Raw genomic sequence first — 13,966 nt, 5'->3', positions numbered from 1 at the left:
CTACATTGATGATTGACTCTCGGTGCCTGTACGGTTGAGCTCTATTTTCAGACGCGCTCATTTGAGCAGCTGTCTACTTATGGAAACTCCAGAAACGGTTATTCTTAGAACAACGTGCGGAAACATAATTGCACCTTAGAAGCACGGGGCACGTCACCGGGCGTCTCAGCAGTTCGCCGTGTCCGGTGCGCCTCTGCGAACAGTTTGGCCGCGCTTTCAGTCCCCAGCGGCGGCAAAACATCACCTGAGATCCTCCAGGAAAACCATGGCAAATTTAAAAGCGAAACACTCAGGCACACACACACACACACTCACACACACAGACCTGCAGAGTGAAAGAAGTACGACTTGCGATGTGCCGTGTTCAGAGGCTGCGAGGCGTCCTCTCCTTTCACATATTCGATCGGTGAAGCACTTTAGAAACCGAGTCATTCCAGCTGATTAGATTGGACTGTTATTTGAGCCTTTTTATGCATGACTAAACTCCCAGAACATCTCATGCTGGTAGAGTAACAATAGACAGGACCTTGTGACAAAAAAAGTTTTATGTAACTTGGCAGTTATGCCGAAACTCAATAACTTCCACCACTATAGCAGAGGAATCCGCGGCTCAGCCCAACAGGTACATTTTGTCGTGCGCAAACTTCCAAACGCCGAGCGGCGCCGTCGATTTAACTCCCTCTAGACGTCCCGCACACGTGTAGCCCACAGAGTCACGGATCAGCTAGAAGAAAGAAACCATTTATAAATTCATGAGATGTGTATAAACCATGGTGTATGGAATATTTCGCCGGTGTATTAACATAACTGCATACTTCTTTACATAATAACATTTTACTCACCTGCCTTGTTTTCTGGAGAGGTCTGAACACAGTTTGTTCGCCTCTTGTGTGGTTTGGAACTCACACTTGTCAGACATGTCTTTGTAGGGCAGACATCCAACTGTTTTAACAGCGCCAGTGCAAGCATTCTGACCTGTCTGCACCACCTCCGTCCCACGCTTTACTAATGAACATTCATTCATTTAGTGGCAAGACGAGAAAAGCCTTCTCATTTAAGCGAAAATACAATACGAGGCTACATCGAGGGAGTTTTAAAAGGTGTTCTACGCTTCATTCTATCCAAATGCTTACAGTCATCTCCGAAAACTGGTTAGACTGTGTTGCGCAGCATTTCCTCCTTTTGTGTGATCTCTTAAATGTTTTTCACCAGCTTTCTTCGAAAGATTGAAGAAAACAGCGAATCGCTGACCTGTAGATCCATGTTGTTTAACAGTTATTTGCAAAAGCTGCGCTAAAAAGCATTGAAAAAGTACCAACGATTCATTTGGACTGTGATGACGAGTTGTTCTCAGTAGCCTCCTACTGGAAGTTCCTCTCCATACATTTTTCATGCAAGAATAGAAGAAAGTCCTTTTGGGAAGGAGCTGAACAAGAAAGAGAATACATATAGCCATACAACAGAGAGCATAATGTGCGCTACAGTCTGAGCCACATCAAAGAAGAAATATCTACTGAAATATGAACTGGCCAGTCTCAGAGATCTGCCTTGAGCTGTTAATTCATATCAGGATTAATCCATGTCAACCCTTTTGTATTTAAAAAAAAATTAATGTAAGCAACAGTGAGCTCACCATAATCTCCATTTAATCTGCTTTATATTATTTTAATATTCGCAGGCATTCTGGGTACCAAAATAGCAAAATGGTTAAGCCCAGAGCTTGATTAGCAGTCTGAGGGTTGTCGGTTCAAGACCCGGGGGTGATGCTGCCGTTGTAACCTGGATTACGCCAGTGAATTTTTCATCTGAATAAATTTGCAAAACTGTCATTTTGGATAAAAATGGAATTTATGCAACGATAAAATATACCGTAAATGTCAGAGGAATATTTTGTTTTGGTGTGTGAACTGCATGAACAGTCTTTATAAATGTGCAGTTTCTTTACTAAAAATTGCGTGCAGTTGTTTTTAAACGAGACTTCTCGCAGGATTATGCTTAAGCACTACGTGGATTGTTTTAACAGGTGCAGACACCTTGAGAATAAAAGAAATGCTGATGCCTTTGTAAGGTTGCTGTTTGTCAAGTCGTTTGTCTTGTTTAGAGCACTATTTGCTTTAGCCTGTTGCCAAGCGAAAAATGCAGGAAGGCAATGCCAGACGTTGCCCAGTTTATTACACCAGTGGCCACATTCCAGTGCCATTTGACAGGCATCTTGCCTTCAGACCTTCAGAACAAAGTAAAGGGAAAATCTACAGCAAACACAAACTGAACCAGTTACATGTGATTTGTTCAAAGTGACCATTATTAACTGTATATAAATGAAATAAACAGTTTCATCAATGGTAATGATTTCAGGTCAAAGTGTCTTATGAAATTAACACAGGGAATTAAATATAATAATTAACTTTTCCCACAGAAATACAGTACCAGTAAGGGCCAGTGGCCAAGTATCGTCACATTCTTCATTTTACTGGTTTGTCAGTTATGGTCTGTGCCTGATTTAGTTAGCAGGCAAATGAACACAGTGCCCAAGAGTTTTAGATGAGGTCATTATCCAGCATTAGAAAGATCTGAAAATGCAATGAATAAGATTAGCTCTACGAGGCCGTGGACTGCACCGCGGATTTCAGTTAATCGTCCCGTCTTGAATTCTTGTGGATTTCTAAGAAAGCTGCTCAATTAATGAGCTCATACGATTCTTCAGACATATTTGTAAATATTTAGTGAGTCCAAAACAAAAATACATGCGCTGCATTCAGCAACTCCACTGGTGACGTTTCTGGTCCTTGCATGTTCTTTCACTCATTAAAATAAAAGTCTCTTAATGCAATGGCTGGTTAAACACTATATACTGTATCAGACTGTACCAAAAGGGCTCAAGATGAGCTTTACTGCTATAGACTAAAAACCTGAATTGTTCAATCAAAATATTCATTTGAATGAAAATCCAAATATAACACAGTTTATTTTATTAAAGAGTGAATATTTCCTTAATCATACTTACTTTAGCATGGTGGCACAGCGGGTTTGGCTGGAATCCACTGCGTAGCGGGTCTGGGGTTTGAGTCCTGCTTGGGGTGCCTGCGATGGACTGGCGTCCCCCTTCGGCCTTGCTCGCTCTGTTGCCGGACAAGGCTCCGGCTCGCCACGACCCTGCTCAAGACAAATGGTTGTTGATGCTGGTTGGTTACTTCAGCTGCAAAGCTAACAACACATATGGCACAGATATAATAACAAGAACAGCTGCTTCAGTTACTGCCTTCCGTTAATCCCAGTGCTAAAATGGGGTTGAGAAAATGGCAGGGTCTTACTGCTTAAAGCAATGTAATTAAATTGAATATTTGTGTAGAATGCACAAATAACACCAATTAAATATAGCTTTTCTCAGTAGAAGCAGTTCTTATCCAGACACCTTCTAGATGGGCACTGGGTAATGTAATTAACGTTCCGCTACATTTCAATGTAGTCATTTATGCAGATGCTTTTTTCCAAAGCAATATGCAAATCAAAGTCTAAAGAAGTCCCCTCAACAGAAGTCAAAGATCTTTAGATACAAACACGTGACTATCAACGTACAGCTTGCTCGTGTGATAGTGCCTGTTGGTCGTACACATTGCTCAATTAACTGCGTATATAGCGAGAATCGAATAACTAAGTCATAGATTATCTTAGCAGATGGTGATAAAAAATTTATGAAGGTATCCAGAGATCAGGACAGAAATCGTCCAGAAGAGATGAGTTTTGAAATCATTTTCAAATGCTATGAGAGATTCAGCAGTTCTGAGGGATAGGGGGAGATTTTTCCAACAGACTTTCAGTTTTGGACTTCTTGCAGGTGGGACAAGCAAATGGCTGGAGCTCTCGATGACTTGATGGGGTGTAGTATTTGATCAGGATCTGCAGGCTATCTATGCCAAGTCATGCTATAAAAGCTCCTCAGTGGAGCACTACAATTAACGCCTTCGACTCACATATGTTTTCCCTGCTGTCTATTTCTCGACTCCTGTTTTTAACTACATCGATTCTAATGCTCAACACATGTAATTCTATTGTATATGATGGGAGGAGGCCACTTTTCTGATGAAGGATGAACAGATTTTCCACATTTGAGTAAGTCTTGAACTTCTCCTCCTTCAAAGAAACAGTGTTCCTTTAATGTTACACTGGTCATAGCCGCCATATGGCTTTTTCACTGCATGAATTTAATCAGTACTGCTTTCATTTCCATTGTGTAATACTTTATGATGCTTATCTGTCCTATATCATAAGTGTCATTTCTAATGTGGCTCACAGAACTATACAGTATCATCTATACAGTAGAGCACCAACTGTAGATGTGTATCAGATGCATGAGCCAGAACACAGAATGACTAATCTGGAAGAAAAATATTAAATCAAATGTTTCTACATGCTAATATTTTTGGCAATTACAGTTCTTTATTTTCCCATGGATAAAAACACCTTACAATAATCTGTGAACAATAACACAGAACTCCCTAAAAAGCACTATTTAACAGTCAAGAACAAGACAGAAAGAAATCAATATGAAAAAAGCTATTGCATTTACAGCATTTGTTTCACGTCATTGAAAGAGTGCTTAAATTTTCGTGATCTTGGATGGACAATTTTTTTTCTTTACCAAGTTTGGGGAAAGGCAGCAAGTGGTTGTACAACAAAAACCGTTCCTAAACTATTACAGACAGCGTCAACCTATGGAGACCGCAATTGTAATGCATTTTTAATTAAAAGAAGATAAAAGCACAGAGTAAATCTTACATCATATTTTACCTCCTAACCCTGAGCAACTGAGAATAAAATACTCCCTGATTGTAAGATGTCCCTAGTGGAGGTAAACAGGGTGTTATAGAATAGTAACATTTTAAGTGATCTGTCAAATAAAGCTAAAGAGAGACATGCTATAACCTTTAACACATTTTAAGAAAAAAATATTAACCAGGCATTTAATCTACATATATGTTAACAGCTCGTCGATAGAACTTTTGTGACAGTTATGCATTTTCATTCTGGGTAGAAAACCGGTGAACTTCAATAATCATACAACCATAAATTATTAGGTAAATAACTGTGGGTTGCTTGACGTTGTAAGTCACTTTAGAGTGAAGTGTCAGCTAAATGAGTAAATGTAAATGTCTTGTTTCTCATTAGGCAGGCTGTTCAGCCATATGAAGGGAGGCAATGTGACCAAGTCTCACCAGTGTGCGCAGGTGGGATGTCAGGCTGTTCTATTGATAAGTATGGCGAAAGCAGTGGTTAACGGCTAATTGCCCCGATTAAAAAAGTGGGTGGGGAGGGGGCAAAATTGGCTTTTTAAAAAAGCCCTGGTGTCCAGAGCATAATAAACAGTCTGGTATTAGACAGAGCAAACATATTAGCAGGAGTACTTAGTGAAGTCAGACACAAGTATTGGGGACACATTAGGGCACGTGGCCGGTGGCCTGTTGCACCACTCTGGGTATGTAAACCACACCAGTGAGGCTCATAGCGTTGTGGACACCAAGAGCACACGTGAGTTATCATCATTACACTAGGACTGAATATGAATGGCAGCGAGTAGCAGATCTTCACCTTCCACAGTACAGCCCAGTGCCAGGCAAGAGGTCTCAGGTTCTGAGTCTTACTGTAAAACTAAACATTACAGCAAAGCACACATTAGTGCAGTAATGGAAAGTAAATTAAGTCTTCATTTCCTGCAGAGAGCGCCACTACAAAACATACTTCAACACGCAGGTCGACCCTAATGCCAAAATAAGACAAAAAAGAATCTTAGAATTTCAGCAGGCTTTGACAAAAGGACATCCAAAGTGGGAAAAAAAAAGCGGTTGTTGGTGTTGAGAAATAAATCCAAAAAAACAGGTTTGTGATGTAGGTGCATTTTTATTGAAGTACCATATATTCAGATTTTTTTCTAGCTTGAAATATATGTTTAATTTGCAAAAATTATACTGTTTTAATGGTAATAATTTAAAAAAAGAAGTGAACACGAGAGTATTTTTAATATTAACATATGCTTGACATATACACAAATCATAAAATTAAAAAAACCAACAATCCCCAGATAGACCTGAAATTAATATGTATATTGCATAAAATAAGAATTACAAAATAATTAAAATATTAACAGAAATATTTAGAAAAATTAAGGCATCTTTAAAGCTGGCTATAGTTTTCAGCAGGGCTACTCCAGTGGGAATCCTGGCGGTCCAATTATGCTTAATATTTCCTCTGTCATTTGTAAAGCCTGGTCAGAAGCCTATTACTGAGGGTCTTCCAATGTCAGGTGGCCACAGGGCTGCATCTATTCCAACCCGCTCAGGTCAGAACGTCCATTGAAGATTATTGGAGTTAATGAGTTAGGCACCTGCAGATAAATAAATTAAGAATGCCGTTTAATTTAATGGTTATCTTACTTTGGTAGTACTGTCTAGCACAATTAATGTAAGAAAAAATGATGGTTACTGGTAAATGTGTGGTGTCTGAATAGATTTGTTGAGCTCCTGAGTGACTTTGACAAAAGAACGATACATGACATGTCCCAAGACATAGGAGGTATAATGAAAGGAAACTTTTTCGAGGACTTTGATCCCAAAAATACACACACACACACGCACTGTCTGAAACCGCTTGTCCTGAACGGGGTCGCGGCGAGCCGGAGCCTAACCCGGCAACACAGGGCGCAGGGCCGGAGGGGGAGGGGACACACCCAGGACGGGACGCCAGTCCGTCACAAGGCACCCCAAGCGGGACTCGAACCCCAGACCCACCAGAGAGCAGGACCCGGTCAAGCCCGCTGCACCACTGCGCCCCCTTTTTGATCGCAAAATATAGAGAGACATTACTATTATTCATGTTGTCATACATTTTTCAGTAACTTTCATTCATACAAAAGATTTGGCTGCCTGATTTTACTCAGAAGTAATGCGGTTGTATGCTATTGTCTTCCACTGGTGACTCACTGTTGATGCAGCCACAATAGCGGCACACTGCACTGCACCCCTGCATGCCTCGGGGGTCTCCTTGGCTTCACCGGTGCCCACCGCCTCAAGAGGCACAGCGCTCTCTGCTCCTTGGCCAGGGTGACCGACGTCTGGAGGCAGGACCACTCTGTTCTCCTCAGCACCCTGCTGCTTTCATGCAGGAGGTACAGTAAAACACAAAACACAATGCGTTCAGACACCGGGAGATCGGCATTGTATGTCCACTCTGCACTCTGCATTCTCAAAGCACCAGAAGTATCAAAATTCTGCAAGAGAGCAGACAAACATACAGGACACCTGGGTGTCAGCCTGATTCAAGGCCTGCGTTCCTGCTCCCTGGAATAGAAAGCACATGACAGTGCAGAGCAGGTTTTCACAATTCCATCCTTGCAACTCACTTGCACAGCGTTTACAGCTCTGGTCTGGTGTTTGGCAGGGTTGGTGATCAATAACAAGATAATGAGCAATGCATGTCTACATGGGATGAATTGGTCAACAATCCATCAACACTGGGGCAACAGCCCTGACTCGGAGTTTGAGGAGGCATTTTTATTTTAGTCATTGTAAATTAGTTAGAACTTTACTGTAGTTTAAAATTGACAAAAATATTAAAATGGAAAGCCTTATTCTGCAGTTTTAAAATTTATTATAACCATATCAGATTTTTACAGAACCTAACCTGAAAGTAAACTGAAGGACATATCGTTAATGTTTTATTGACTGTGACTTGATGGTAAAAGTGACTTTGAAGTTGCAAGCAAAATAAGCTACAATCATACTTCCAGTTCCAATTATGTTCATACACTGATCAGTCAGTATATATCTAACCTACCATTCTCCTGGGTGATTCTTTAATCTCTCTGATGGAGTACGGTCCAGTAAGTGCACAGCTGGGATGCATGCGGTGAGCAGGGAAACTAGACCCTTGGGTGAGGGACTGGGACCTCTTGACTGCCGAGGACACAGCGAGGGCGAAGCGGGAAGGGTTGCCGGGTGTGTAGGGCCGGGGTGCAGCAAAGCTCCTCAGCTTCTCCAGGCTGAGCCCAGTTGGTGACACCTTGGCAGGGACGCTCTGGGGTTGGGCAAATCCGGGATTCCCCCGACAACCTTCTCTGAAGTCCTCATCCCGACGCTCCAAGGAAGTGGAGGACACCTTGTCCAGGGCTCGCTCCGGGGCCTGGCTCTGGCTGCCAACTGGGCTCTGTACACTTGCGCTCCTCATGGCTGCCGAGGTTACGTAATGTCCAGGTGTTCGCCTGTGCTGCAGTGAGTGGAACGAGAGCGGCTTGGGTTTAATTGCGGGTGGGATTTTCTTCTGTTTGATCCGGAGCTCTGGGTCTCCCTCAGGGCCTCTAGCAGAGGAAGAGGGAGGTTTGCAGGACTTGTCGTCTGCACGAGGAATTGGAGCAGGCCCAAGGGCTGTCTGAGGAAGGATCGTCTCACTATGGTTACCATTATAACTTCCCGCTCCACTGTCAGCATGCCCGCTGAGCTCACTGCCCACCGCGGGCACAGGAATGCGCAGTTCTGGACGACGCTCTGCCAGTTGCGACCCACCCGTCTCGTCTACAGCTTCGGCGTTGCTTGCAGCTAATTCCGGTTTCCTGGAAGACTCAAGTGTGAGCTCCACCTCAAAGAACCTCAGTTTCTCAAGGGACTTTTGAGGCGTGATGGTGTAGGTGGTCAGCCCAACCTTTGGTGTGTAATCCCTCGTCAGCTCGTTGGATGGTTTCGGTTTAGGCTCAGATTCCTTAATATACACAGGAGTGTTTGCTGCCGCAAGCAGTTTTGGACATTTGCGAAGCCCTTCACGTGGCTGAGGGGAAGTGCTCGGACTCTCCGTCAAAGTAAGGTCCTCTGTGGATGTTGCCATGTCCTTCTTCATGACGGCTATTTCTGCTAAAGGGGTCTCCTCAGATGAAAATGAAGACTCTGGCCCAACGCCGGCGTGGACTCCTGCTGACTGCCGAGAAAGGGAAGCCGTTGTCTCTTCCACTGGAACTCCTGCTTGTTCTGGCCCTTCCCCAAAGGACACCTCGCTGTCAGCCTGATTCGAGGCCTGCTTTCCTGCTCCCTGGGTTGTCGGTTCGGGTGTGGGGGCCCCGGGGGGGGCAGGGCCCTGAGCACGTATTCCAGTTTGGCACCCCTCTGCATCCTCATTTAGAAGTGGCCCATTTTCCCAAGGCTGGCCCACCTGATCGCTCATTTGTTCAGCTGGGCTTACAGCAGTTTCTGCAGAAATAGACAAAAAAAAAAAAAACACGTACTTAAACAAGATGCCAAATTGCCAAAAATCCCTGCTACAGAACATTTGCTTCAAATGAACTATGAAACCCTTTTTAGCTGTCATTAGCAAACTATTGAACAATGTCTTGGTTGTTCCAAGGCGATGTTCACTCTCTGTGGAAAGAATACTGAATTTCACTGTATACCTGCTGTCTAAATAGAATTATTAGGCGCCGAGTCATTCGGCACTTTACTGATTTCATTCTTCGTGAAAATGATGTGTAAATCTACCTGTACTTTCTACTCTGGGAATTCCACGATCCTCGATATTCAGAATTTTTTCAGCGCAATCCCTGCTGCTCACGGGGTCCCTGGATAGTCTGTCAAAAGAGCAGTTAAAACAATATTTTGCAAACCAGATAAGCAATCCTTCTAACATATGGGTTTAAACAACCTTTTGCACCCACATTTAAATAAAAAAAAAAAAAAAGAAGTTTTTCACCATTTACTGTGTGACATAATAGATTTTACTGTGACACGATTCAGGGGTTTCGCCTCCATTATCCCACGTCCTAACTGCAAGAATCCTTCTCAAGAGTTCGTACTTGCCATCTGAGGACAGATCACCCTTCCGATCCTCCCCCGCAATGTCCGACGGCGAGGAGCTCAGCGCCTCAAAGTCAGTGGGATCTGAGGCGGGCTCGCTTTTCCCAGAATCCATCAAGGCTTCAGCAGAAAGGCTGATGCTGCCGTCGTCTCCCTGACGGTCGTTCGATGCGCTGAAGTCCCGTGCGACAGAGCACGGCACCTCCTCTTGTTCATGGATCTCCTCCAGGGTATTGTGGGATAATCCTTCTGTTGTCCCGTGGCAAAACATTGGCAGAGAAAGCGAGGCAAGGTTAGCTTAAAGATCCCACAGCTGGCAGAACATCGAAATGGAGAGCAGAGTATTTACAGAGTATTCAGACAGAGCCCAAAGACGGGGCTCCCAAAACACTCTCCAGGTAACTGTCTTGTACGCAGACTTTTATTCTCTTCCTATATCTCAACATGCACAAAATTGGAAAACAGACAAGAAACCTGAAGATGTCCTTATCTAGGCATGCAAAAGGTGTTTTATGCATATTGTTTTAAGTTCTGCTTTTTGGCATTTATTATACGTGCATATAGCTGCTATAAAGCAAATCAGGTTCAGTGTTGAAGGCTGGAACACAGGCCTGTAAGTTCTAGAGAAACAGATACCCAAGGCTTAAAGAAGAGTAAAATGGTTCTGACGAAGTGAGCATAGAGTGACTGTACAATCTGCATCACAAGGAAAGAAAGTATACAGTGAGTAATACTGTATTGCCCATTCTCCAACGGCAATCCTCTCTACAGTCCGAACACCCACACGGTGAGCAGAGACACTGGTTTTCACATCAGAGGGAAAGGGAGAGACACACACTGTGGAGAACACAAGCACATTATATAATGCAGCTGAAAAGAGGCTGTTTTGGTTTCCTGAGCCTTTGAATCACAAGATGCCTGGGAGTATGAGGTATAGTTGGCAAGCACTACAAACCATGTGAATTAAACTTAATTAAGATGCGTCCTGACAACCATCTCCCATGTCATTTTCTCCCTGCAGTTAGCGGCTCACCATGTTAAAGGAGATCACAAATCACAAAGGAATACTGTGCACGAGGAGAGCTCTGCACGGATATACGGTACAGTGCCAGTCTACCTAGACTCTTTTGCGAGTGATTTTTTGGCAGAACTTCGCAGTGGAAGAACATTCTACATCACTGAAGGACATAGAAGAGCACAAAATTATCTCCCTTTGTGAAATGAAGGCAGTGACAATGACATCCAAATTAATGTTTAGTTACGAGGACTTTAATTAAAAGTCCCAAGGAAAAAAAAAAAAAATCACAGGTAGCGTTAAATTTTCAGAAAAATAAAACAAGACCCGGGAGAACATGAAAGCAGTTTGAGCATAAAGAGTAGAAAACATGTCTCAGAGCAACAACAAAAAGGTTCAGACAAGGACTCAAGTAGAGTAAGGTGAAATAAAGTAATTTGTGTGATTAAAAGCAACCATATACGTAAGTCATGATGTGGAAAAAGAGTAAAATGGAAACAGAGCAAAATATCCAATTGTAATAAAAATCTCCATCTGCCAAAAAACAAGGCAAGGTCTTCTTCAAAATCAAAATTATTATACCATGTAAAAACAAGGTACTCAGCAGAGCTCACTAGATTCAGACTTGCTCAACTTGAAATTCCAGACCCTTCACTCGACACAGGTGTACCTGGACAAACTGCTACCAGGATCCGTTTTACCTCCGACAATCCCGTATGTTCCACTGACATGCATCTCTCCACATTAATTAGGAGGCCTTTCAAAAGATTATGAATATTTGCATACAACACTTCAGTTAGATGTAAGGAACTGTCAAAACAGTTTGCTTGTAACGGCAGTAGTGGCATCCGCAACAAAAAACCCGTGGATATCTACCTTTTCTGTGACAAGGCTATACTTGGTCTATTTGGGTGGAAAATAGATCAAATCTAATGGGAGGATCAAGCCCTACCATTTATCACACCATTTTAATTTGTAAAGAGTTTACATTTACATTTATTCATTTAGCAGATACTTTTCTCCAAAGCGACGTACATCTCAGAGAAATACAATTTGTGAATTACATTGAGGAAGAGAAATAGCTGCAGACATGTGATTCTTAAGTAAACCTAGTTTGTTACTTTCCACTTGATGCACTGATGTTCATCGCTCGAGTAGGTGCATAAAACTCAGGATAGATGAATACTATAACCTGCCTACAATTTTTCTTTTTTTTGAGGTACACAAACATTTATATACAATACAGGAGTAGCGGCTGTGTAAAGGGTTATCTGGGGATGATCATGAAGTTACGGTACATGAACATTTACACCATACATGAGCTGGAGAGATCTTGGGTGAAGTGAGAAAGAGAAAAGGTGAGTTTTCAGACCCTTCTTGAATGCAGACAGAGTTTCAGCAGTTCTGAGTGAGAGGGGAAGGTCATTCCACTGCAACGAAGCCAGAACTGAGAACCCCCATGCTTTACCTTTCGTGCACGGGACCACCAAGCGGACAGATGCGGAAGAATGAAGGGGTCAGATTATGGTGTGACGGTTGATCAAGTCTTGTAAATATCTGGGAGCAGTTCTATTGATGCTTTTATAAGCTATAACCAGGTTCTTAAATTTGATCTGGGCAGCTATAGGAAGCCAGTGCAGAGAAATGAGTAGAGGAGATACATGGGAACGCTTTGGCAAATCAAACACAACTCGTGCAGCAGCATTCTGAATCAGTTGTAGAGGTTTGATTACAGTAGCTGGAAGGTCACACCGGAGAGAGTTGCAGTAGTCCAGGCGGGATGTCACCATGGCCTGGGCAAGTAAACAAACAATCGCGATTAATCAATCGACGGAGTCACGCCCCCCCTACGCTACGGGACACAGAACTGTTTAGCTTTACATGCCCCCTAACAAAGCACAAATGCAATTAAATGAACAAATTAATAAAAACACCACCGACAACTACAGTTATTAGAGTTAAATATAATCCAACCACGAAGGCCATCTTTGTGACAACACGCGCGTCAAATAACAAGAGTGCCGTTTCACGTGAATACAGGAGCTTGAGAAATGGACAAGTAAGAATGAGACAAAAAGGACAGACAAACACAAAGGACATAGCGGAGGAGGAGCAGGAGAATGCCACACGGGGACGAGACGCTTGGAGAGGAGCGAGAGGCAGCACAGTAAAGGGCACATCAAGCTGGGAACGTTTAGGTGCTCTCTTCTTGTGACTTCAGCTCTGCAGATAGAAGAAAAACAAGATTGGAAAAGATCTTTGAGGAAAAGCACAGGTGAAATGATGACTGCAGAGGAGGAAACACCCCCCCCCCCCCCCCCCCCCAGTTCATCACAACTAAACCCTTAATCTTTTCTACAAGGGGCTCTTATTACATCTGGGCTTGCAGGTACACAGCAGTGTCCATGTAGGCCTGGGTAAAGCACACACCTACAAATCACTATACCATTGCTGACCTACTGCAATATTATACTTTTTATGCAGGATGGAGGAGTGGTAAATGCTCAGAAAATTAAACTCTTGTTTCTAGATGAACGTAACAAATCTGTGTATATTGTGGAAACTATAATTACAATTATAACTATGTAATCAATACAAAATTGTATAATAAAATTAAATATTATAATGTATATTATAATTATACAATTATCCGTATACATTTATTCCATTCGGCAGCCGCTTCTCTCCAAAGCAACGTACAGCTCCGAGTAAACAAAAGTGCATTTCGCCACCACAATACATAAAAGTGCAGATACTGTAGAGAAGCTTTCAGGAGGAATTTTAAGTGCACTTGTGAGAAAAAACAGGAAAGCAAGCCACCAGGCTTCTCTTTATCCTGCATTCAACACTGGCGAAATTGGCACAATGGATGCATGCCAGCTATTATCCAATGTCTGAACCCCCCCTCCGACTTTCATCACACTCCAAATATCCCCGCAATAATTAACCTGCAACAGTTTCTGCCTTTCATCTAAATCCAGTCTAATTTCCATGTTGCGGCTATGCAGTACGAGCAGGCCGTTTCCATCTGCGCAACACTTTCAAAATGACCCGATGGCAGAGTGGAACAATAGGTGGCACAAGACCAAGTTCTGCCGTAGTCATTAAAATCTGAAATGGCAGT

General features: G+C 42.8%; 2 protein-coding genes across 6 annotated transcripts in view; both read right to left on the bottom strand.

The window, feature by feature from the left end:
* grb14 (growth factor receptor-bound protein 14) overlaps positions 1-3,028 on the bottom strand; it is a 36,355-nt gene extending 33,327 nt beyond the window's left edge. The window contains exon 1 of the mRNA XM_029256791.1: positions 3,005-3,028. Coding sequence (XP_029112624.1) covers positions 3,005-3,012 — 8 coding nt within the window. The 5' untranslated portion in view covers positions 3,013-3,028. The remainder of the gene's footprint in view (positions 1-3,004) is intronic.
* Positions 3,029-5,977: 2,949 nt separating this feature from the next.
* Positions 5,978-13,966, bottom strand: part of cobll1b (cordon-bleu WH2 repeat protein-like 1b) — a 33,440-nt gene continuing 25,451 nt past the window's right edge. For 4 of the 5 annotated variants that reach the window (XM_029256833.1, XM_029256835.1, XM_029256834.1 and 1 more), the window contains exons 9-13: positions 9,827-10,076; positions 9,513-9,601; positions 7,828-9,227; positions 6,975-7,145; positions 5,978-6,379 (exon numbers count right to left, since the gene is read on the bottom strand). In XM_029256833.1, the coding sequence (XP_029112666.1) occupies positions 6,317-6,379; positions 6,975-7,145; positions 7,828-9,227; positions 9,513-9,601; positions 9,827-10,076 (1,973 nt within the window). In that variant the 3' untranslated portion in view covers positions 5,978-6,316. The remainder of the gene's footprint in view (positions 6,380-6,974; positions 7,146-7,827; positions 9,228-9,512; positions 9,602-9,826; positions 10,077-13,966) is intronic. The other variant, XM_029256832.1, reaches the window with a different exon arrangement.

Source organism: Scleropages formosus, chromosome 12 (assembly GCF_900964775.1).
Source record: "Scleropages formosus chromosome 12, fSclFor1.1, whole genome shotgun sequence".
In the NCBI taxonomy this organism is placed as follows: Eukaryota; Metazoa; Chordata; class Actinopteri; order Osteoglossiformes; family Osteoglossidae; genus Scleropages; species Scleropages formosus.
This window is presented reverse-complemented; position numbering and strand designations above follow the sequence as displayed.